The sequence below is a fragment of the Anticarsia gemmatalis genome, chromosome 1, assembly GCF_050436995.1.
Source record: "Anticarsia gemmatalis isolate Benzon Research Colony breed Stoneville strain chromosome 1, ilAntGemm2 primary, whole genome shotgun sequence".
Lineage (NCBI taxonomy): Eukaryota > Metazoa > Arthropoda > Insecta > Lepidoptera > Erebidae > Anticarsia > Anticarsia gemmatalis.
The window spans coordinates 12,011,536-12,035,806 of record NC_134745.1 but is presented as its reverse complement, the minus strand read 5'-3'; the positions used below and the strand labels follow the sequence as shown (position 1 = coordinate 12,035,806).

The window sequence follows — 24,271 nt, the reverse complement described above, 5'->3', positions numbered from 1 at the left end:
TTCTGGAAATATACCAATACGGTAGTAAACCGTCCATCATTGACTAACCCTATAATTTTTTATTATGAACTATTGCACGTTTCTGTACTGTTGCTTATTTCGGCAATAAAATAACTCTTTGTTTTATAAATAAGTGCGTAACTTCCCATCTAATTTACGTCTAGACCCGATACGATCGCCGTTGACATTGTTATGATGAGTTATATGACACTTGGAACTCGAAATACATTTTGTTATACTTCCCAACTACTCTTAGGCCGTAAAACTAGTATTTTACTTGTAATAGTATTTTCTCACGACATAGAATTTCGGATCAGTGAGAGTGATGGTTCTTTTAAAGGTGTTTGTGCTAGGTTTATGTTGTGAAGTTACGACTCTGTTTACTTTTAGTGACGGAGAAAGAACGAAAGATGGACTTTGTTACGTTGTAGCTAGATAGGTTTTTAGAGTTCACGACCCCATATTATTTTTTTATAGACTATAGATAAGACATAGGTATAATTGAACCTTAATGGCCTTAATGTAACTGCCTAATCAATCAGAAATTCAATTTCAAACTACAACAAACAAAAATAAATCTATATTCGTACTTAAGTACCGAATCTCATCGAAATGCAAAACCGAAACAGTTTAAAACAAAGTTTCACGCTAAACCTAATCCGAAGAAGTTACAGTATGCGGGGACTTAATCAATTTACACTTAGAAAGCTCTTATAGCGGAAAGATAATGCAAATAAGGTTCGTTGCAGACTGAATGAATTCAAATTCTGTTCACGGGCCGTCGTATCCTTTGAGTCACTGCCACCACCCAACTCGAAACACTCATGCTTCGATGTCTTGAATAAAAATGTATCTCAAGCCTTGCGCATTAAAACGACTGCTCTTTTGTTACCTGGCACGTTTTACGAGCTTTCTTTTGAAAACAATATGTTTAGGGCTATTGTGTACAAAAACTGTTTTGTTTGGCGTTGATTTTGTTTTGTTTTTAAGACTTGATCGATGTGGCTGCTCAATTGAACTGCTTGCCAGTCTTTTTAATGTTGAAATCTTTTTGTTAAATACGTGCACTTGTGATTGATTACATTATACTATTATACTAATATTTTTACGCAGAATTACTGCTTACTTGGGTGTGTTGTTTCCTAAACTAACATAATAAAGATATTTTCCTCCAACTCTTTGTTTTATATTTATACTTTATCGCGTTCAAAATCTTGTAGTTCGCCGCTGAAACAACAAACGACATTTCTGCGGTCGGGAAAGATAAGGCGCTGATTTATGTTCCTCTTTCATTTCCTAAATCTAGATGGGAACGAATACCTACTTTTTTTTTGCCTAAAGAAAATTAAATTTGTATAAATGTATTTGAAAACGTGCAAAACAACATAAAAAGCGTTGGTGTTGCTAACTAATGAAACGGTACAACGTTTTGACGTCATCGTTACCGTAACCTAGGTAACTGTTAAATACTGCATCGTTGTTTCAAGGGTGCACCAATCCACTTAGTAAGGAAACATTATTGAGTATGAAACATATTGCTCGTGTAATAGATCAAGTCAAATTTAATTAGATTGACCGTAGCTGCTATCGATATTGTGTTCCGTATATTATTCCTTTCTCCTCATTTCAGGTGGCAACAGTATCCCCAGCGGCAGATAACTACGAAGAGACATTATCTACACTTCGTTACGCGGACAGAGCGAAGCGCATCGTGAACCACGCGGTCGTCAACGAGGACCCCAACGCGCGCATCATCAGAGAACTGCGCCAGGAGGTCGAGACGCTCAAGGAAATGCTCAAACATGCCACGGTGAGGATCAATCTTTGTACTTTACTATGTTATCTATGTCTATGTCCTATATTTACACTGAGTTAGGTTATTTGTGATTTAAATATTACAGAAATAAAATTGAATTTAACTTTAATGTCAATTCTATATTTATATCAAAGTTGTTTACAACGTGAATCTTCATGTTATCTTTGAACAACTTATAAATATTTTGGCTCACAACGTTCTCAGAAAAAGTAAAATATTTTTCTCTATGTATATCTGTTGACGCCCACTTCCTTTTAAATTAAAACTTATCTTATTCCTTGTAAAATCTACGCGTCAACTTGAAGATTCGACATTACATTTAAAAGTCGTATCTTTTTATTTGCATACATACTTAAAATCATGCCTTTTTCCGATAATGGTAGGCAGATCCTTTAAACTTCCCTTGCCTCATTCACATCCATATATCTTTTCATATTTTTACTTAGATACAAAATATTTCAGTCTTGAATACCTTTATTCCCAACATAGATGTCCCTCGCTTGATTATTTACTTGATTACTTTTCGTACAAGAACTAGATACCTTATGTACTGGATATGAAATGTGTGTGTCTCACGCGAACTGTCACATACGATCGATACGTTTAACGCAGGTTTTTGAACCCAGGTTATGTATGTTAGTGATACATGGTACAAGAATACAAGTTGTCTAGTCATTTTGGTTAATAGTAGTAGGTTAAAAAAGGTTTTGTCCATTTATGTTGTATTTAGTACGCTAAGAATGGAAATAATATAATAACATAGGTATGTTTTCGAATTTCAATCAGTTATGCGAAAATAGACGCATATAAAAAGCTCAAAATAATTTGTAACACTTCAAATTTAGTCCTCATTTCTGTTTAAATATTTCTGTCCTACTGCTGAGCAAGGGTCTTCCCACAAACGAGGGAGTCCACCACGCTGACCAAGTGCTGGTTCTCGTTTAGTGAAATAAGATTTTCTTTCTAGAATTGATGACTGCCTGAATCAAAAAGGGCAGTTGACGACATAATACCAGTAGCAAAATGACCTAAACTGTAGTATTCCACCACACATGGCCCCATTTCCCCATTAAACAAGTCATTAAACCCAGCCTTTAACATGTAATCAAGTCCTACTCACAAATCACAAAGGGGTAGGTCGCTAGGTTGATTTACGAACGGATCTAGTGACGTGATTAGTATTCCCGACGTCCTGTCATAATGCTTGTAGGAAATTCATTAAAGTACACGTTACATGCCGCGGTGTCGCGTTATGAATTTATTGTTCTGATGATTTATTTTTAGTGTATGCTTTTTAGTTTGTTTCTGGTTTGTTTAATGTAATTTATGGTAGTAAAAACTAGTAAAAAGATACAGAGCCGATCCTTAAATATTGAGGAAGTTACTACGACTTTACTCTGTTGTTGCTAAAATCTAGCCAAATTTTTACATGTCGTAATAAGTGCTGAATTATGTCATTTATTTTCTTTCAGCAAATATAATAGGTAGTAGTAGTAGGTAGGAAGGGTAGGAAAATGTAGTAGTTCTGAAAGATTTTTATGATCTTTGATCATTCCTTTTTTTTGTTTAATTATAAGATGTCATTTGTTTAGTTTTTTAATATAAACCGTCTTAATAGATCGATTTCCAGGGGTCGCCGATGGGCGAGGACGTGCACGAGAAGTTGGCGCAGAGCGAGCACCTCATGAAGGAGATGTCGCGCACCTGGGAGGAGAAACTGGTTGAAACTGGTATGTAGCAATCTACTTATTGGTTACATGTTAGACTAGCTTGTTGCCATGGAAACAGTAGTCAATAGACGTTTCCATAACCATACTGTAGTGAGAGATAGCCTGTACCCTTTTAGTTACTTAACTTTTTGTTTACTTTACTGACCGTAGGCTATTCAACCAATAGTTATAGTATGAAAGAAAAGAGACGAAAAAATATGATTCCCTTTGTCATCTATATGTATAAACACATTTTTTAGTTAGGGAGCTAGTGTGCATGTAAACAACAATGAAGTAGAGAAGTATCTGCTGAGATAAACTACAGTCATAAAGTAGTCATTTTATTTCGAATAGTTAACTTATAACCGTCGAATTTTTTAGTGCGTATTTCGGCCGTGTTGTTACGCAGTTTACTTCATATGTTTACACAAAAACGCACTTTACTTTCATTGTTCAATACTAATAATAGTCACGCAATCGAATCGTTAACTGACCGCGTTAAGTAACCTTTGAATTATGAGTCAAACTCATCAGGTTATATGTATAGCAATGTAGGGCAATTTTCAGTTAGTACATTCTAAGAGACAATTGGTTTTGTGATAATAATATGTAAAGGTTAGACAAGGCTATTATAACGTTAACGGACGGTTTAACAAGTTTAATTTTGTTAAAACCTTTAATACATTTGCGAGTCGTTTCATACATTAAAGAGGTTAAGTTAGCTATTCTGTACTAAAACTATTGTATCTCAATTAATCAAAATAAATACTGCTACTCTGCTTACTGCTCATCGTTTAATAAAGCTCATATTAGATCATAGATAACTAGCAATTTGGTATCACATCCAGATCTAGATTGATCACCATAGATTCCTATTCTAATTCTCTCTAGACCCTTATTATTTTCATAGTTACCAGATAATATTAACTTGAAACGTGTTATTGCAGGTCGAATACAAAGCGAGCGTCAACACGCGCTCGAGAAGATGGGCATCAGCGTACAAGCCAGTGGTATCAAAGTGGAGAAGAATAAGTACTACCTCGTCAACTTGAATGCTGACCCCTCGCTCAATGAACTACTCGTTTACTATCTTAAGGTAAAACTACTTATAACATACATATTCGTCATGTTGTAAACGTTTGTTATCAGTTTTAAATTGCGCTTTTCATACTTTTTTTGGAACTCGCGTAATAACTTTTAAGAAACATTGTATTTTTTCATGAAATTAAAATGTAAGTAAAACTCACAATAAGTGATACATGGATATTTATTTGTTAACATTGTAATCAGTCGTGAACAACCTATTATTGTTAATTCAAGACAATTGAATATAATAGCTAAGTAGTATTAGTTTTGTCTTAGTGAAATCGTTGATTAATATTTCGATACCCAGTGACATTCCCGATAATGAAATATTTTAATGAAGCTAACAGACAGATAAACTTATATGTTTGAATTCTTTCTAGGACCGTACACTAGTCGGTTCAGTCAGCTCAGCGGACATCCAACTCTCCGGCCTTGGTATACAACCGTCTCACTGCCAGCTACTAGTCGAAGGTGGAGGCCTACACATGGAGCCGCTCGGCGCCGCCCGTTGCTTCGTCAACGGCACACCAGTAGTATCTCGCGTGAGACTCGGCCACGCTGACAGAATACTGTGGGGAAACCATCACTTCTTCAGAGTCAACTGCCCGAAGGCTACCGGTGGGTACTGCTTTATGATTTGCGTTTTGCAAGCTGTTTAAAATATGCTGCTTTGTTTTTGAGGATTTTGGGGAGGTCAGAAATTGCCCTTGTTATTTTTGAGTCCTCGATTATATTGATAGCTGGAGTTTATCAAAATTTGATTCTATATTGTCAAAAAGCGATAGGTAGGTAGAATCGACTATGCAATAAAAATATGAACTCTCATTTAAACCCCCAAAAAATTGACAGCTAATTTGTCCACAACTACTCCAAAGTTTATTTTAGTTTACGAATCTTTAATGTTATACTGTCGTTTTACTTTGCATTGTATTTTATTTTTGCTTTTATGCGCTAACACGTGTACTAATGTTGTATGTTCTAGAACAAGATTCTGTTCACTCCACAGCGGCGGCGTCGGAACCGCAAACTCCCGCGCAACCCATCGATTACAATTTCGCTCGAGATGAGATTATGCTCAATGAATTAAGTAACGATCCTATACAGACAGCCATATCTAGGCTCGAGAAACAGCATGAGGAGGATAAACAAGGTAATTATTTAATGTTATTCATCATTGAAGTCTGGTTGAATGATTAAATATTTTTTAAATTGTACATTTTGGTAAACATTCGATTACTCTAATTCAAGTTGTGAAAGTCTTTTTTTTTATAATAAATGTTTATATTTTCAGTGGCGCTTGAGAAGCAAAGACAAGAATACGAGAGACAGTTTCAACAGCTTCGAAACATTTTGTCTCCCTCCACACCATATCCGCCATATTCGTATGATCCGCTAAAACTAGGTGAGTACTCAGTTATTATACTTTAGCTATAGATACTCTTATTATTATGAAGTAACAGTAGACGTGATAATCTAGTGATTTAATCGCGAATATTTTCAATAACATATTGTGTGTGCGCAGGCAAGATGTCAGCGTGCACGCCGACGACGGCGGCGCGCGTGGAGCGCTGGGCGGCGGAGCGCGACGACACGTTCCGGCGCTCGCTGGGCCGCCTCAAGGCCGACATCCTGCGCGCCAACGCGCTGGTGCAGGAGGCCAACTTCCTGGCCGAGGAGATGCGCCGCAACACGCGCTTCTCCGTCACGCTGCAGATCCCGCCGCAGAACCTCAGCCCCAACCGGAAGGTACGCACTCTCCTCACTCCTAAACACTGTACTGAAATTTCAGGCTTTGGTAACACATATCCATTTAAGAAAAATTACAGCTCATATTGTGTTACACTAAAAAATCACATATAACACACTGACTGTACCTGATTTATTTAGAGGTCATGTCAAACACATCTTTAAAATTAGATGTAATTTTTTGGACGTATAATACCATGCGACTTTCTTCATAAGACACTATACGATCGAATCTATAATATATATTTTTTATTTCCAGCGTGGAGCATTCGTATCCGAACCAGCGATCATGGTAAAGCGACCCGGCCGTAGCGGCCAGGTCTGGTCTATGGAGAAGTTGGACAACAAGCTCGTAGACATGCGCGAGATGTACGACGAATGGCGACGACGCCAACAGCGACAAGGAGAGGACAATATCGAGGAGGTGACTGTTAGTATTGACGGCACTTTTATACTAACCTAGAATAAGTTTACTATAGTACAAGTTATCTATATTGCTTGCTCCTAATAGCACAACCTTTCAACGCTTTAGATAATGATTTGTCTCGCTTTAATTTACACAATGCTTCAAGTAAGCGAATTAACTTGCTTTCTAAGAAAAGCAATGACTTTCTTAGATAGGGTTTTGATCGAAAATTATATTGCATTATTTAAATAACAAGCTTCAAACAACTATAATTTAGATGCAAGCAAATTATCATTGTATAAGCTAGTATTCGTAAATCCAATATGCATTATGTATGTGTAATGTAAGGTATGCATTCAGGCAAACCTACTTTAACTTTTCTTTTTTCGTATCTCTGCAGCAAGAGCAAAAAGAAACGACCTTGGACCCGTTCTACGAGTCTCAAGAGAACCACAACTTGATCGGCGTCGCCAACGTGTTCTTAGAGGCGCTGTTCCATGACGTCACTCTCGACTATCACACGCCTATCATCAGCCAGCAAGGTGAAGTTGCTGGCAGATTGCAGGTTCGTTAAATTATTCAATATTTTTTATAAAAGGTACCTTTCTTACTAAAAATTAATTTTACAAAAAATATACGTAGTACGACGGGATTCGAATGAATACTATTTTTTATCGTTTGTTTTAGGTGGAGATAAGTAGAGTGGCCGGCCAGTTCCCTCAAGATAGAATTTGCGAAGCGGCTTCAGACAGTTCCGGCGATATGCGGGACGATGATGACCCTGCTGAGTCCGCCACTCAACAAGTGAGTACCATTACATTACCACTACTTTTATAGAAATCGTTATCGTTCATCATTAAATTAAGCTTGCACACTATGGAAACATTTTAATGTTTTTAAATTTCTCGTAGCATGCCAATAATTAAAACGAGAATGATTTGTTGCAGGTAACAATCCGCGTAGCAATAAAGCAGGCAACAGGCCTCCCGCCGTCGCTGTCTCACTTCGTGTTCTGCCAGTACTCGGTGTGGGGCGGCGGCGGCGGCGGCGGCAGCTCGGAGCCCGTGGTAGTTCCTCCCGTGGTGAGCGCAGACACGCCGCCGCCCGCGGCCCCGCCCGCTGCTCCTCCCGCGCCCACTTCGCCCCGCCACCAGCCACAAGTCACCTTCCGATTCGATCATAGGAAAGACTTTACGATACCGCTCACTGAAGAGTTTATTGAACACTGCGCAGGTTAGTAAAATGACTAAACATTCTAATGGGATCCTAAAATACCCAGTAAATTTTTGAACACTCATAATACTGTTCAATGTTTCTTAACAACTGTTATCGCAGACTTAGTAAACTACGTGTGCGTCAACGAATTCATGATGGAAAAATGTTTTATTTATTCTATAATCCTTCTTCTTTCAGAGGGTGCGTTGTCCATCGAAGTATGGGGCCACCGCTCGGCCGGGTTCAGTCGAGCTCGCGGCAACTGGGAAGTGGAACAGCAACAGCTCGCTAAAGCGCGCTCACTCGCCGACCGCTGGACCGAACTCACGCGCAAGATTGAACTTTGGGTTGAAATCCATGAACTCAATGATCAAGGAGAATACGCGCCGGTTGAGGTAAGAATCTGTTGAAGTTTTTTATATTGCGTTTTTTAATTACTTATTCCGTATGTTAATACTTATAGGTATGTGTTCGTGTGATAATGGCGTATACGCTCGTGTACGTGTATTTCCGTATAATTCAAATGATTCTGCAAAAATCGAATTTGAGGAACTGTAACCTGTAATGTTATCTTCAATATATTAGTGTTTGAAGAGGAGTGACCGACATTGGCTATATTATAACCACGATTTAGAGAAAAGAAGAAATAATACACCAGTTCAACGAATTTTTTTCCTATAAGTGTAGTATTTTGTGCGTCCAGGTTGTACAACGCAACGACGTATGGACGGGTGGCGTGTACCAGCTGCGGCAGGGCCAGCAGCGCCGCATCGCCGTCCGCGTGCGGCCCGCACACAACTCGGGCACGTTGCCGCTCGTGTGCCAGCAGATACTCAGCGTCGAGGTCGGCTCGGTTTCCGTCAGGTAAGGATCTTTTACAAACAAAGCATTGACAAAGGACAGACAGACCAAATACGACCAAATCCGAAACAACTGCTTATAAATCCTTCAGAATAGTTGTATTGTTGAGTCTCAGTGCAAATTATTTCACTAATGGTTTTGTATTTAAATTTAAGGTCACGTCTACAAATGCCTTTGGATTCATATCAAGACGAAGATTTGGCAGTATTGCGAGAGAGGTGGAGCGATGCGCTTTTCCGTCGACGACAACATTTACACGCACAGCTACAGGTATATCACATAATACGATATTAAATCTAGCTAGGTCTTTGTTTATAAGTTCGAAAACTAAACGAAACTTTATTGTTTTAGAAACTAGTGAATATGTCGCCGTCAATGAAGAGTGAACGTGATATGGAACGCGAGCAGTCGCTCGTGGAACAGTGGGTCTCGCTGACTGAGGAAAGGAACGCTGTAAGTTAATTCACAGTACACATGTTAATCTCTAAAAAGACTAAAGATCATCAGCACCATGGATTTTTAAATCAATGATGTTCTTTCAAAATAATATTTGCTCTATAGCTGTTCATAATTAATAATTTCTTTCAAGGTGTTGGTGCCCAGTCCTGGCAGCCCGATTCCCGGTGCGCCGGCCGCATGGGTGCCACCACTCGGCATGGAACATCATATCCCTGTGCTGTTCTTGGACCTCAATGGTAAGGCTACAAAAAAGGCCGACTTCAGCTCATCATTTCATTTCAATCTTGCTGTACTCTATAGTCTGTAAACCCGAGTTGTAAGCGATTTGTAAGCATCTGCTAGTCCCGCCTTTTTTTATTTAAAACGGAAATGTGTAGAAGTATTTAAGACTGTGTACTTGATATGCGATTTTATTTCTAGCGGACGACCTGACAACGCATCCAAGCGGCGAGGAGGTGACAGTGGCCGGACTGCACTCGATCCTGCCCAAGGAGCACGGCAACAAGTTCTACGAGCTGCAGATCCTGCATCACCACGACCGTGACGTGTCCGCCGTCGCCTCTTGGGACTCGTCTATACACGACTCACAGTACCTCAACCGAATCACTGAAGGTGAGATAAACGATTAAAGACTGAAATGACATAACGAGCCCTGCGTTTTCGGAAGTTCGGTCTTCAGTTCCTTGAGCCCATGCATAGGAAATGCTACAGTACAAAATATTCAAACCTCATGCAACGATGGATTCTCAATAAAAATGCGTAGTAGCTAGATAGAACGGGGTTAAAAAGTATACCAGTACAGTTATTATTAACTACGTTTAGTGGGACTATAAAAATAAGTTGAACTAATTGATTTTCGGTGATGAAAACATTCGATTCTTTGTTCGTTCTATTGTAAGGTCAAAGTGAATATAAAAGCATAAATAACATTCTTATATTGTTTCTAGCCAACGAACGCGTGTACCTGATACTGAAGACAACAGTGAGACTGTCGCACCCCGCTCCAATGGATCTCATACTTAGGAAACGATTAGGATTAAACATTTACAAGCGGCAGAGCTTCACCGATAGAATACGGAAGAAAATCGTCAGGTTGGTTACGCTTATATAAGAAAAACTTGCCTTTTATGTCCTTTTTGTTGTGGTACGTAATTTTATTATGATGGGAGGGTGAAGGGAGTAAGATATAAGGGTAGTATAAGGGAGAGAAGTGCTGTATTGTAGTTGCGGCAGGCGCTTTGGTTTCATAGCAATAGATACTGTAGAATTTAGGTGTAAGGATTAAGGCCAATTGAAAATCATATTTGGGGCTTAAGCTTCTTAATAAAAACGCGTAAGACTAAGAATTAAAGGTCGAAATGAGCTTTTTGGATGGTTGTGGTTTAAATGTTCGGGAAGCGTGCTGTGATATAGGTTTAGATGTTGAGTTCTGTCTTTTTTATATCGCCACTTTCGACAAATCCTGTGGATGCTCACGAATTTAGTATGTCTATTCTTTGTGAATGTTTGAATATTTCTTTCGTAATGTAAAAATGTTCTAAACTTATTGAAATTGTTTTATTTAATCAAATGAGTAGTTTCGAAAGTTAGATTGATTAATTCACTTATCCGTTATAGTAGGAGTAGAAATCTGTTCAAATACCTATTAGTAGCTCTATAGTAATAAGTATGAATGAATGAAAGACCCACATCAATTAATTGTATCCGACCAACAATCTCGACTTATTTAATATACAAATGGTTAGTTACTATGTTGACAGGACGGACCAGCTGTCGCAGACCGGCGTGACCTATGAGGTGGTCTCGAACATTCCGAAAGCCAGTGAGGAGTTGGAAGAAAGAGAGAGTCTTGCGCAGATCGCTGCTACGGGTGAAGAGACCAGTGCTGCTGATGGGGAAACTTATATCGGTTAGTTGATATAGCTTTTCCATACAAGAGTTGAATTGTTGATAATAGCGATGTAAGGAAAACGTTTCCTGAAATATCTGCAGACAATCGTTGTGTTGACTAAAATATATGTTTTATAATAATGTTATTCCTCAAGCAATCTGTAGGCTGAACCTCGAGATTATTGTCTTTCTGCCTCGGTTTAATCGAGAAACACAGCTAATCAAAACGATTAACAAATTATGTTTATAATAATTTAGTTATTAGTTATATGGAAAAAATAATTATAAATCCGGCTCTTATTATTTTCAGAAAAATACACACGAGGCGTAAGCGCAGTGGAAAGCATACTGACTCTAGACAGACTACGACAGAGCGTCGCCGTCAAAGAGCTCGAACAGGCTCGAGGCCAGCCAATCACAATGCGCAAGACCGCCTCTGTACCAAACTTCTCACAGGTAAAACATCTTTATACTCACATCTATATAAACACACGATAAATAACACAGTTTTATGTAGTACCACGTATATATAAAGCTAGAAGCACGTAGGTACACGGTAGGTAGATTTGAGGAGCACTGAAGCGATATACAAAACGCTAAAGTTATTACCACAAGAGATTAATAGTAAACGACACAAATAATAGACGACAGTTTATAGGTTTTCTGCAAGGCAAAAGTATTTTATACACCATCATTATTACAGTACATTTTATGGTTTTAGGTGAAATTTTGTTGGCTGAGTTTCCGAATTAAGGGTTACTGTGTACCAAAAACCACCAACTCAGATTTGTAGCAAACGTCAAAAACCTGTAAAAATAAACACTAATCTTAAAAATTAATAATCATAGTTTTGCAGAATGTCTCGTGATATGGTGTATAAGATCCTTCAAAGATTCATTTAAAACATGTTAGTGTATATTATAATAAAATTTGCAGGCGCCATATCCTCCATCTGTAAGTTTATCTGTACTATCGATGTTGTAAGCTTCCAAGCTGAACAAATGCTAACGACACTAAGAAATAACGCTAGAATCCATGTCGGACCACGAATATGTCATTTTGAGACACCTTGTAAATAAACATAACGAATTAGACGTATAAAAATTAAAAACATTTTCTATGCAGGATTTTTACTCGTAAATTTTTAAATTGAACTAGGAATAACTTTTCCAACGGCTAGTTTAGACGGTGCGAATCGTGACGTAAACCATAATAAACTTAAATGCTTTGTTACCTCAATTGAGTCCTCATTCAGAGACGTGATCATTACGCGTATACGTGCAAATTGCACGTATACGTACACACAAATTAAATTCAATATTAAAAAGAAGGCTTTGTCGGTTTCCTTTTTGGCAAATCAAAAGTAATGAATCCTGCATAGTATATAGTGAAGCTAGGTGTGTACGCTTGCTAACATGTGTGTTGTCGCTACGCACCGACAGCTGTCGCAGGCGCTCGAGAACGCCGCCAAGAACGGGAACAACGTGAGTCTAGCATGGCTGCAACGATACGCAAACAATAGCATTCTATGTTTATATTTTATTTTTATTAAATACTCCTGTTTGCAAAACAAAAGTCGACTCTATGTCTTTCAAAATACAGACTAAATTCGATCAAACAAAATTTAGGCTCGTTTGCCATTCTAACGTGCTTGTAAACGGGAGTATTTTCTCGTCATCAATTTTGTTTAGAACATAAAATTGTTTTAATTTATTAGTTTAATGTTAATTTATTTTGCGGTCTTCTTCCCACAGATATTCAATTCACATTCAGCACTACCACGCATTTTTGTAGAATTGTAGTTTAGCAAAAATATGTTGTAGATCCAAAAAAATATCTCCGGCCGTCATCATGCCCATCAATAAATTACATATTTAAATACTTAATATCTTTTTAACTTCTTTTTTGTTTGTAATTGTAAAAATAAAGCTTTCGATGTCATGTGATTGTGAGAATAATGATTATGAGCTTTATGTGAAAACGAAAATGCAGCACGTGAACAACATTGTGTGACGTACTTGCCTTCAATTTTTCCCCTATATTATATTAATCTACTATAAAGTACTTCATTCTATTGACTACGTTATCTATACAGATTATGCGCCTGGACTCGTCATACGAGTGTCTGGCCGGACTGGCTTCGGGTAGATCCGGCAGTGTGGCGGACTTAGCCGACGAGACACCGCGCTCTCGCGCTGTGCACCGCCACTCATACGCCGCGCCCGCTCACAATGACCCCGACATGCCTACGCCCACTAAACCATTCGGACTCGGTAAGTTACAACTAAATAACAAACAATTCTATAATGTTCTAATGTCATCATGTTGTTGACTAAAATATATTTTTTACAGTACAAGATACACACTCCTATTTCCGATACATTCATTCTCTACCACTCATACATTGTCATGCCTATAATATTTATATTAATTTAACGATTAAAACGAGTTATTTGCAGTAATTGCACTTGTGCATACGAATAGCGCATCTAACTCATAAGAGCTTACAAATTGTGAATCGTATTGTTAGACAAACGATATTTAGTGCATTTCAGTAGAATAGGTAACATAAATTTGAATTAGTATGTACAAATATCGATGCACGATAGTCAATCTAGTATAGTATTGTACTTAAAACTTATCGTACATAACATAGGTGAGAAATCGAGAGATATTCAGGCGATTCATCCTCACAGAATTTGTCACGACAGTACTTGAAACATCCACTCTTCATGATCTCACTGTTACATTATTTTATTTTCCAATTGCTTTGTGGCGACGCTATGGCTCAGAATACTCCCCCTTCTCTCTTCAACCCCTTTACTTCTTCTTACTTCACTGTCATGTTCTTTGATGTGAATTGTTTTAAGTTCACTAAACTATTACTTCTATCTGTCTGTATACCATCCTTTTCTTTCGAGATTTTTAGTATCAATGAAGTCCAATACCTAACTGCTTGTGACCACAAATGTTGTTGTGAAATTCTTATATATTCGTTCAGATTGGACTCCATTACGACAAATCTTAAAGAACAAGGCTGACTAGGACCACAAAACGATTCCCAAACTTTGAAACTAACGTTGTATTTTCTGTATCTCAATCCCTCGCTACCTTCAGGCTCGTTCCTATCAGGTAAACAGTGAAAACAATATGGTATTGAATCGGAATGGCAACTGTATTGCGAAATTATTAGACGAATGCAACCGAACGATTAAAAACTAAATAGATGTGTTGTGATCATTGTTACTCATAAGAAATTTTTGTTTTTGTATGTTACCCATTGATTGGCTGTAAAGAATCATCTGATACTATTGGCATATCGAAGTCGAGTGAAAACAATATACGACGCTGAGTTCATCTTGATAAAATTAGACCCTGTATTGGCTACTAGAGAAAGCAAGCTTCGAGCATCAAGCTTCTGTCGTTGTGTTTACTGTCTGTTTGTTTGCGTGTCTCTTTCATTTGCATGGACCGAGCATGACCTGTGAATCTTTCCTCTCCTTCCCTCTTCCTCTACGTTGATCTATTTGCTGTGGATTCGAAAGACGAACGGCGCTTTCAGTTTAGACATAATATAATATTGCTTATAAATGTTAGGGTTGAATAAAAGCAGCCAAACATTATATTGTACATTGGATCAATTGTGCGATGCGTAAAAACTTGAAAGGCAGTCCTATCTTTGTATCAGTAGTTATGTAAAGTAGTGATAGTCTAATGACATTGGATGTAGGTTTGTGTGTGTGTTAGGAGACAAAATGCATGTGAAGTAGACAGATATTGGAAGGAGTACTCAAGTGGATAGATTTATGTAACAAGCATGTACTAGAAGATCATGTAAAGTACTTATGATGTACCTTTTGATTAGGAATGTATTACACTATGTAAGTGACTATTTGATGTTCCACAATCAGTACAGTAGTAATAATAAGTGTGTTTGTATCCTAATGAATAGATATTATAGAAAAGTGTTGTAGAATATTTGAAATATTGTGTTATATGTGTTTAGTTAGGTGCCTAAGAATATTTAGAGATGGACCTAAGCTTATTGATACTTGTATCGAGTATACGTTATCAATATGTAATATTTCTACTATGAAAATCTATTCTGTAAATATTTCCTTAAACTAAGTCTATGTTTGTATTTCGTATTAGTTATAATTTAGGGTAATAATAGGGCTACAGTAGATGGTGTTGATGTTATATTGTAATAATGTGCGTGTGTATTGACGAAGACGTGTATATTTTCATTGCAGCCCGGCCTACGTTCCTAAACTTGAATTTGAACCTGAACTCACTGAGACTGCAGACGCCGAACAAGTGTACGTCAAGTTATTCAGTCGTAGAATCACTTTGTTCGTAGTTTCGCTTTATTTTTATTGACGGTTTTCTTTACCATGTTTTTGTATATTATTTCTAATGCTCATTGTATTTTTCAGTGTATTTTGATATGTGAGAATTTTTAACAAACGCTTATTAGATCGGTTTTATTATAAGTAGTGTCGAACATTAAGAGGAGCCCGTGGCTAAGTAACAACAACCGCGCGTACGATCTCTTAGGTCAAGCTATACTTGCCGAGGTTGGTCTGTGGATAGGTGACCATATTATACACACCGAGTTAAATTGTGGGTACCGGTTGTGATTTTCAAAGATATTTTACAGTCGATACCACCAGTCAGAAGCTGGAAGGTCTGACAACAGACGACACAAACATAGTTGGAAGAAAGACAAGACACTAGTTTTATTATAAGTAGTATCGAACATGCTTCACTGTTCTGGAATTTTCTTTGTCAATAATTATGGGCGTAATTTCATTAAAAGAGTGTCAACGTTCCCTTAGAAAATAATATAAGGCGATAATACTTTTTTAATCGACGGAGAATCAGTAAGAATACACTCCACATAAGGTTTTTATGTTGATCTACAAACATTTTTAGTTACATTCTCATTTGCTAATTAGTAAACATTTATTTATCTCATATATTAATTTACACTGAAACAAAACTTAGGCATCGTCAAGTGTAAACATTAGTTTAAATTTTTATTTGCTACATTTCATAGTGAGCTAGTTAGTGAGAACATTGGCATGACGATCATTGTACAATTCTCAAGCATGTATTGGCGTTCATTTAAACAAAATTGTTTTGTTAAAACTCATTTTCATGATGATTTTTGTTATTTATAGAGTTAAGGTAGGCACAGCACTGTTTGAAATATTGGGGGATTGCACGGCTGTTAAATTCTTTGATGCTGTTTAGAAAAATTGTAAGAAACAAAATGTAAAACATAACAAAGTTTAAGAGAAAATACTTTAAGTATTAGATGGCTTATCTTAATAAGAATAAAATATTATTTAATATTCTAGATATAATATGAAAACGGGGCCAATAATGACGCCTCTGATATTTTTAAACTTAATTTACTTACGTCTACAAAATAAATAAGAATAACTATGGTGTCAAAGCGATACCTCACAAAAATTGCATCACTACATAGTATAAAACAAAGTCGCCCATTTTGTCTGTAGTCCCTTCGTATGCATAAAACTTTAAAACTACGCAACGGATTTTGATGCGGTTTTCACTAATAGAAAGAGTATTTTCTCCGACAGGTTTTTATATATAATTGAAATACATTGAAACTATATTAGCTGAGTTATAGCGATTTATGTCCAAGAAGTCAGAAAAAAAATCTAATTGAAGATTGCATAGTTTATATTTGCGAAGAGAATTTAAGCTTAACGCACACTTCTACAAAAAGGCCTTTATCGAATGACGTCACACTCACGTTTCTGGTTTCGAGTGGGCAATGCTGTACACGAATCTTCTGCTCCATACTTTATTTTGATTTTAATTCTGGCAATTCACAAAGACACATTGATATGAAAGGTTTTAAAAAAGAAAAGCAAATGTTCGAAGTTTTAAGTTTTTAATTTTTTGTGTTTACGGACGCATACGTAACCTATTGCGTATGCGTTCGTGAAAAGAAACCGTTTGACAAACTACGAGGACATTTTAAGTTACCCATTCGTGAATTGCTAGAACATTTTCGACAAGGAATAATGGCATCTATTCCTATATAGTTATATCATAGTATTGATAGTATGTTAATGTTACAGCGTCTCCAGCCAGTGGCAAGTTGGGTTTGCGTATGACGACGTTGCACGAGGAGCCGGGACGACGTAACGATGAGGACTCGCATTCTGAACCGGAGTCCGCTCCTATTGATGAACTCACTACGCCTCGGTCACAAGTAAGCACAAAACTCAACAATATTTAAATATAATAGGTCCGAATTTCTTCGTTCGAAAAAAAATTTAGTTATTTTGCAGGGTTCGTCTCATACATAACTAAAAAATTCTCTTTGTGATTCTGTTAGTGTTTTCTTCGACATACCTAAAAGAATAACGGGCGTTACACCGTAAAATATTGACTGCCAGTTTAAGAGGCGACTTTAAATTGATAAAATAATATTCATAATTGTTTGTGTTTTAGCGTACGCGTAGCCGCGCCACATCCCGTGGGTTCCTGCCTACATCGAAGACGTTAGATTCACTGCACGAGCTCGCGTGCGAACGTGTACCTAACAAGAACTCGCCATCGATATCCTCTAGCGGATATGGTGAGTGACACTTTAACATTAAAATATACAGATTAATAATAAATAATGCTCTATTCTCATATTTGCATTACTTATTTCCAGGATCCCAAGCAGTTTCATCAACGAACCTAACGAATGACGACACACTATCAATCCGGAGCATGTCGGTGGATGAAACACCAGACTTCGACAAAACAATGGACTACACACACATCAGTCGAACAAAGAACTCGATGCTCGGCCTCAGGAACGAGATCACAGAACTGAGGAACGACATCAACGATTTGAAAGCCGACATCGTGGAGTCCAAACAAGAGTTAGATGAATCGTTGTATGAGAAAGCGAAAACCCCAGTACTTACGCCTGGCTCTAGAAATCGTATTAACCCGTTCTTGAGGGATTGCGAAGAGGCCGCTAAAGAGGAGGAACAAAAGGGACAGTTAGTGGATCCTTTGGGAGCTTTACCAGTGGAGAGCGCAGTGTTGACTAGTCAGAGTAAAAGCGTTGATAATGCGCAGTTGAATGGGGACGCGAACCATGATCAGACGAACGATTCGAATGATGTGTCACATGATACTTCTTTTGGTAAGTTTCTACCACTTTCTTTGGAAGATAAATAGCTTTACAGCTATATAATACAGTATGTTAGCTTTACCGAACGAAAATCTTAGCTACTAAAGAAAGTGTTTGTGTTTAAGTTGTCAATGGATAAATTAATTATGTACGCCCAACAGTGCGTTTGTGTTCGCGTTTTATAATGCGTTTGCAACTTTTAGGCGAAGCTGAAGTAGAGTCAGTGAGCTCAGAACAGTCGAGTCAGTCAGCGGAGCGAAGTCGCGAGGCATCCTCAGTTGGCGAGAGCGACTCCGCGTCACCCGGACCCGACCAGCCTGTCGTTAAGACTCAGTTGCCGGCCGGCAAGGTAAATGCTTTTCAGTAGTTACTTATATCATGTTTGTCTTTATATTGCAGTGGTCGCTGTAGTTAAAATAACGGTTTTTTAGCCAGGTTGATTGATTAACTTCGTAAGATTAACTATGAAGAAAAAATATTGTTACATTAAATCGATTTGGTAAATATTCAGGCTATATAAGTTTACAATGTATAAATTTCGTTTGCAGGTTGTTCGTCGTCGGGCGGGTGGCAGCAGTGCCCGCAGCGCGGCGCGCGCCTCGTTCCCGAGCGGGCGGCCGCGCTCGCACCACGACCCGCCTCCTGCGTTGCACGAGACTCCTGCTTCGTCCACCGAGCGAATTGGAGATGGTAAAGTTTAACTTGTCACTTATTGATCCAATATTAAAAATATGAACTAACTATTGAACATTTTTGCTATAACTACTTTTCAATGTTTGTCGTTTATTACGACTAGTGAAATAATCGACAGTTTTTGCAAGTGGAAATGAAAAATGTTATAAATATTTGTTTTTTCATCGTTTAGGTTATATATTAATTATCTACATCTTTTCTTCACAATTATTTTTAATTACGTTGAGTTTTAATTTGAACAAAAATATAATTTGTTTTGTTACATCAGACGAGTCATCGAGCGAGTCCCCCGCGCTGCAGGCGTGGATGTGCGTGGGCGAGAGCGTGCAGCTGCGGCTGAGCTCCAGCACGGGCGTCATCGCCTACGCCGGGCCCACGCATTTCGCGAACGGCACATGGATCGGCGTCGAGCTTGACGCACCTACCGGTCCGTACACATTACTTAACAATCTATTATTTAGTTGTAGTGTGTAGTAGTTTAAGAAGCAGTATATTTTTCCTTTCTCAAATAATTTTATTCGACGAATTAGACTAGAATTGAATTAAAGGTTTTTTCGTTTTTTTTGAGTTAATTAAAATCTCATTATTTATGTATAAACTTGCAGGCAAGAATGACGGTTCAGTTGGCGGCACGCGGTACTTCGAATGTCGGGCGCGGCACGGTATCTTCGTGCGGCCCGACAAGCTCGTGCAGGACCGCCGCGGACGATCCGCGCGCGCCTTCCGCGAGACAGAGCTCAAACGCGCCACTAGCAAGGGTACGTATATATTTATATTACTTACACTTAGTTATTACTGCGCTCTTATAAAATAAAAGTTCAATGCGTGTTGAGGTGTGTTCATTTTATGTTTGTTTTTTCAGGAGAAGGCCTACACAACTTACACAGATCAAGAAGTCGCGGCGACAGCATAAATGCCGTCGGCACCAAAACTAGAGTTAGCAAATAGACCACCGTCACCTGAGAGCGAGCTCATCGACACCGCTTCCATCGCTCGCTCCGTCGACATCCACCTCCCGGGAACGCGGACAAAGCCGCCAATGTATCGGACCGAATTTAAACTAACGTCCCACACTACTTGTATCATAGTATCCGCATTTTTTGTTGCAGTCATGTAACGTGTATGGTGCTTATATGTATTGTAGATGTTTGTTTGAATATTTACAAGCAATATTATTCGCTTTAGTTTGTTATTCGTCGGGGACGAAGCTGGGGAAACGGAGTCTCGGTTCTATTGACGTTGGCAATAGAATATCGCAGATACGTTTTGACGTTTCCGGTTTGTGACTTTCGATGTACTAAAGGATGACCTCGGAAGTATGTCGCCGCCCTGTTATCTACAGTCACGTACACAAGTGAGAAGATGCGAAAGTAAAATCGCATACAATATCACGACGATATTTGATGTGCATTTACATTTGTAGTTACCACCTTTGTATGTGACAGTACCGTCGTTTTATTTTTATCGTATTATGAATTAAATGAAATTATTTTGAAATATTTGTAAATATAAATATGGAATTATTAATATGTGATTTAATTTTATCATTATTTGGAATTCATGTAAATATGTGAATTTGTGTGTGTATTATTATTTGCAATCGGTGATTGTCGTATCGTTTATTAAGTTATTTGTATAAATTTTTGTATAGTTTGTGGTGATAGTTGTTACGGTAATGTATACTTATTTATGTATTTAGCTCATGGACTCTAGTTTCTACGCTTCACATCGTGTGACTCGCACAGTTTTATATTCTGCACTGAGAATATAACTTCTGTGGTTTTGACGTTTTACTCTTTCTCTTCACACTGTTGCATTTTATATGACATTTTTTATAACGTGTCGAGTGGAGCTTGTGAGCGCTGACGCGACTATCTATCGTTATTCTAAACCTTCTAACCTCACCTCATCATCTTCTTGAGAATTGAACATTATAAACTCAAAACTACTTCCACTGATAATAAATTGACAGAATGAATATTATACATAGTGTACTTGTTCGTTCTAGCTCTGTATAAAGTTATGATTGGAAGTAGTTGCGTGTATAAGAAGTCACGATTCATGTGTTTCACTCGCACATAAATAATTCTAACTCTTTACTTCAAACTGCTCAGGTGCATTTTGTGTTGAACACACGATTGCCAGTTTCGATTGTGATAGTATCTTGCCACCTAACTATTTAAAAACATATTATATTATTTTTTTATTTCGACGCCTGCTTTTGCCCCTTTTATTTAAAGGTGTAACTCAAGTAGTTAATGAAATCGTCCAATATTACATCTTCGTCCTTGTAAAAGACTTTTGTACTTAGTACACTAAACAACAGCCACTGACGAATATAACTGAAGCCCAAACATTGACGTACCGTTGTAAGGCGCAGGTGATCGGCGAGACTCTAAATGTAATCAATACTGCCATTTAATTGCTTAAAATTCGACTAAAATACTAGTAACAATGGTTTCTATTCTAATATTAAATTTTTGATCGTCATTTTTGGCGCCAGTCTTGACAGTAGTGGTCGACTGCGGGTCGAAGCTCGCCCTTCACTTGCGCCACACACATTATATCGATTAGGTTGTGTATATTCGAAAACTTATGTAAATGTAGTCGTGAATCGGCATTCTGTAAATTAAAAAATGTCACTATAAAAATTGTCCTCAATTTATTATCTCCATCCACATTCGAACAATAAATCGATGAGGTATCTATCTGTAATTAGTGAAACAAAAATCTTAATCGATGTTCTCTCCATAATAGTAATATGAGGAGTTATAGTTTAATTTTTGAATAATGCCTAATTTGGATAAATTATCAAGATATATTGTAGCGGCATAGTGCGCGTGTAATCGTATTAGGTAATGTCCACATTGTTCGCTCCGTGGTAATACGGAGCAATAGTCTTAGATCACCTAATGTATATTCCATCCTTTTAGTAAAGTAATCGTTCGTAAGTACACTAAATGAGTACACAAATAGAGTAACACGCCTGGTTATTTACTAGTGTTTGTAAGTCCCACTTTCAGCGTTCATTCATAGTCCGCCACTTGCCTCCATTCCTCGAGGGCCATTCTGTGACGTCACATCGTAGAATATTCTAGAACCCATCGCATCTAAACGTATCATCGAATGTGTTGTTGTGAGCGTGAGCGCCGCGTTGCATTCCAACGTGTGACGTCAACGAATACCTCTGTAAACATATGTATATTTACATTTAAATGTAAGTTATTAATATTAAAATGTTATTCAAAAATATTAAAACAGCTGTCTCAAAAGTATGCACTCGAGAATTTAATGCCAATTTTTAGTGGGGCCGCAATCCCATAGCGAGATCACCGGAGCGTAATGTTGCACGGCGATGAGCTAGACATGTTTGTTGTTACCGTTGATGTTGTGACGTCAGCCGGCACACCTCGCAGTGGGACCGCGGCCCGAATAATTTGTAAGCATTGACTGACATCATATTTGTCACACATACATAGAGTTATCACGATTTACATTATATCGAATGCTTATTAGACTGTCGTACTTAAACATTCCATTTTTTCTATACATTTATCGTTCTAGCAAAAGTTCAGTAGTATTTATCGATGATTAGTTAGATTTTTAACTACAGAATGCGACTTAAATGGCGTTTATTTTGCATTTTACGATTTTTAACTTTGAATGTAAAAGTATATTTACCATTGTAATAAATAAATCTGGCCCTAACTAGGACAGCTCAATGTGTAGTCGACGTTAAAAAAATCTAAATGAAATATACGTATTTTCAAATATAGTAGGATGTGTCTTTGAAACTCTCGATGTGCTTATGTCCAGTAGTTTGGTAGAACACGGGCAAAGGACTAGCTGTCTGAGTGAAGCGCCGAGGACGAGCGAAGCGTGAAGATACGTGGGGTCGAGTTAGTGTATCGGAATCACTAGGGCTCCTAGGTTTAGGCAAATAGTGACCTTAAAAGCAGCGTCTCGTAGGTCCTAATTTAATTTTTAGAAATTAAGCTGACCATGTGCTGTGCTTTTGTTTTAAACAAATAGTTTTTAGGTAAATGAAATAATTTGTTGTTTATTATTATTTCATTATAGAAAATTGTGTGTATTATTCGCAGTCAATTCAAGATATCACACGCTTTTACGAATGTGAATGTAATATTATTTTATGAAATTGTGACTTGCATGGATTTTATTTTAGCGTAGAGGTGATATTTAAGTAAATTAATTTGCCAGAATTGGAAAGTGTAAAATAAATAAATGACAAAATAATGTATGTATTACTAATTCTTTTTGTGATAAATAGGCAGCTACATTGTAGCATAGATGGTTGCATCTTCATTACTATACACATAAAGCATAATAAAGAGATTTTAATATTTAAATACAAAAATAGTTCACTTCTAGTGGAAATATTTTTGCCAAGTAGCAAGTTCGAGTCAACCATCGCTGTCATTATCAATAAATGTATTATAAAATATTAATGTTGGTATTTCTTTGTAGATTTTAGTAGTTTACCCTTATAACTTAGAACCCGAGTAGAACTAGATTCAATATGAATAAATTTAAATATTCTACGGATTATAGCAATATTTAGTTAATTCTATAGTAGTAAAGTTTAGACGCCTAGCGTAAACAAAAATCAACTATAGTATATCCTACGTCTAGTCTGTAGATTTTACCAAGGTTCATCATGAGATTACTTTCTAGAAATTAACTATTATTGTAGCTATATTGACGGTGTTGGAGAAAGATCCTGACTGTAGGTGGCGCTAGTGATGCACGTTCGTAAGTATACGAAATAGAAATATTTAAAAGACTAGAGAGTAACATGGAATGTAGAATAGGTAGATACTACCTAGTTATTTAGTAATATTTAAAGATTTTGAATAGGAATATGATAAAAAAAAATATAAATAATGCACCAGCGGCACCGCTGACCGAGCAATTCTTCGATAAAAAATAACGAAATTATTTTTAATTTACTCTTTTTCCTTCAATGAGTAATTGGCGCGAAAATTAGTATCTTGCATTGTCTAAAATCAAAATCGTGGTAATTGTGGCTGGAAAATTAACTTATGCGAATTTGATGCCCTTTCTCAGTAAGTTATATTATATATTATAAAATTGTTATGTATTACGAAATTGTATAGAAGTGTTTTTTAATTATTTTTCTAGTAGTTTTGCGAGGGCTTCAAAATATAGTATGATAAAATCATAAATTGGCGTAAAAA

The 24,271-nt window shown here is 37.3% G+C and overlaps 1 protein-coding gene across 13 annotated transcripts in view; it reads left to right on the top strand.

The window, feature by feature from the left end:
- Positions 1–23,521, top strand: part of Khc-73 (Kinesin heavy chain 73) — a 136,408-nt gene extending 112,887 nt beyond the window's left edge. Inside the window, exons 8-39 of one of the 13 annotated variants that reach the window (XM_076120157.1) lie at positions 1,631–1,810; positions 3,447–3,546; positions 4,473–4,621; positions 4,992–5,229; positions 5,618–5,761; positions 5,903–6,013; positions 6,134–6,357; positions 6,617–6,787; positions 7,164–7,328; positions 7,451–7,567; positions 7,711–7,996; positions 8,177–8,373; positions 8,682–8,842; positions 8,995–9,109; positions 9,191–9,292; positions 9,429–9,534; positions 9,719–9,910; positions 10,246–10,390; positions 11,059–11,207; positions 11,499–11,644; positions 12,631–12,672; positions 13,284–13,461; positions 14,306–14,320; positions 15,442–15,507; positions 17,305–17,438; positions 17,681–17,807; positions 17,889–18,371; positions 18,563–18,708; positions 18,908–19,049; positions 19,321–19,479; positions 19,658–19,810; positions 19,915–23,521. In XM_076120157.1, coding sequence (XP_075976272.1) covers positions 1,631–1,810; positions 3,447–3,546; positions 4,473–4,621; positions 4,992–5,229; positions 5,618–5,761; positions 5,903–6,013; positions 6,134–6,357; positions 6,617–6,787; positions 7,164–7,328; positions 7,451–7,567; positions 7,711–7,996; positions 8,177–8,373; positions 8,682–8,842; positions 8,995–9,109; positions 9,191–9,292; positions 9,429–9,534; positions 9,719–9,910; positions 10,246–10,390; positions 11,059–11,207; positions 11,499–11,644; positions 12,631–12,672; positions 13,284–13,461; positions 14,306–14,320; positions 15,442–15,507; positions 17,305–17,438; positions 17,681–17,807; positions 17,889–18,371; positions 18,563–18,708; positions 18,908–19,049; positions 19,321–19,479; positions 19,658–19,810; positions 19,915–20,000 — 4,929 coding nt within the window. In that variant the 3' untranslated portion in view covers positions 20,001–23,521. Of the gene's footprint in view, positions 1–1,630; positions 1,811–3,434; positions 3,547–4,472; positions 4,622–4,991; positions 5,230–5,593; positions 5,762–5,902; positions 6,014–6,133; positions 6,358–6,616; positions 6,788–7,163; positions 7,329–7,450; positions 7,568–7,710; positions 7,997–8,176; positions 8,374–8,681; positions 8,843–8,994; positions 9,110–9,190; positions 9,293–9,428; positions 9,535–9,718; positions 9,911–10,245; positions 10,391–11,043; positions 11,208–11,498; positions 11,645–12,630; positions 12,673–13,283; positions 13,462–14,305; positions 14,321–15,441; positions 15,508–17,304; positions 17,439–17,680; positions 17,808–17,888; positions 18,372–18,562; positions 18,709–18,907; positions 19,050–19,320; positions 19,480–19,657; positions 19,811–19,914 lie in introns of all 13 variants that reach the window. The other 12 variants (XM_076120116.1, XM_076120081.1, XM_076120108.1 and 9 more) reach the window with 12 other exon arrangements.
- The last annotated feature ends 750 nt before the right edge of the window (positions 23,522–24,271 follow it).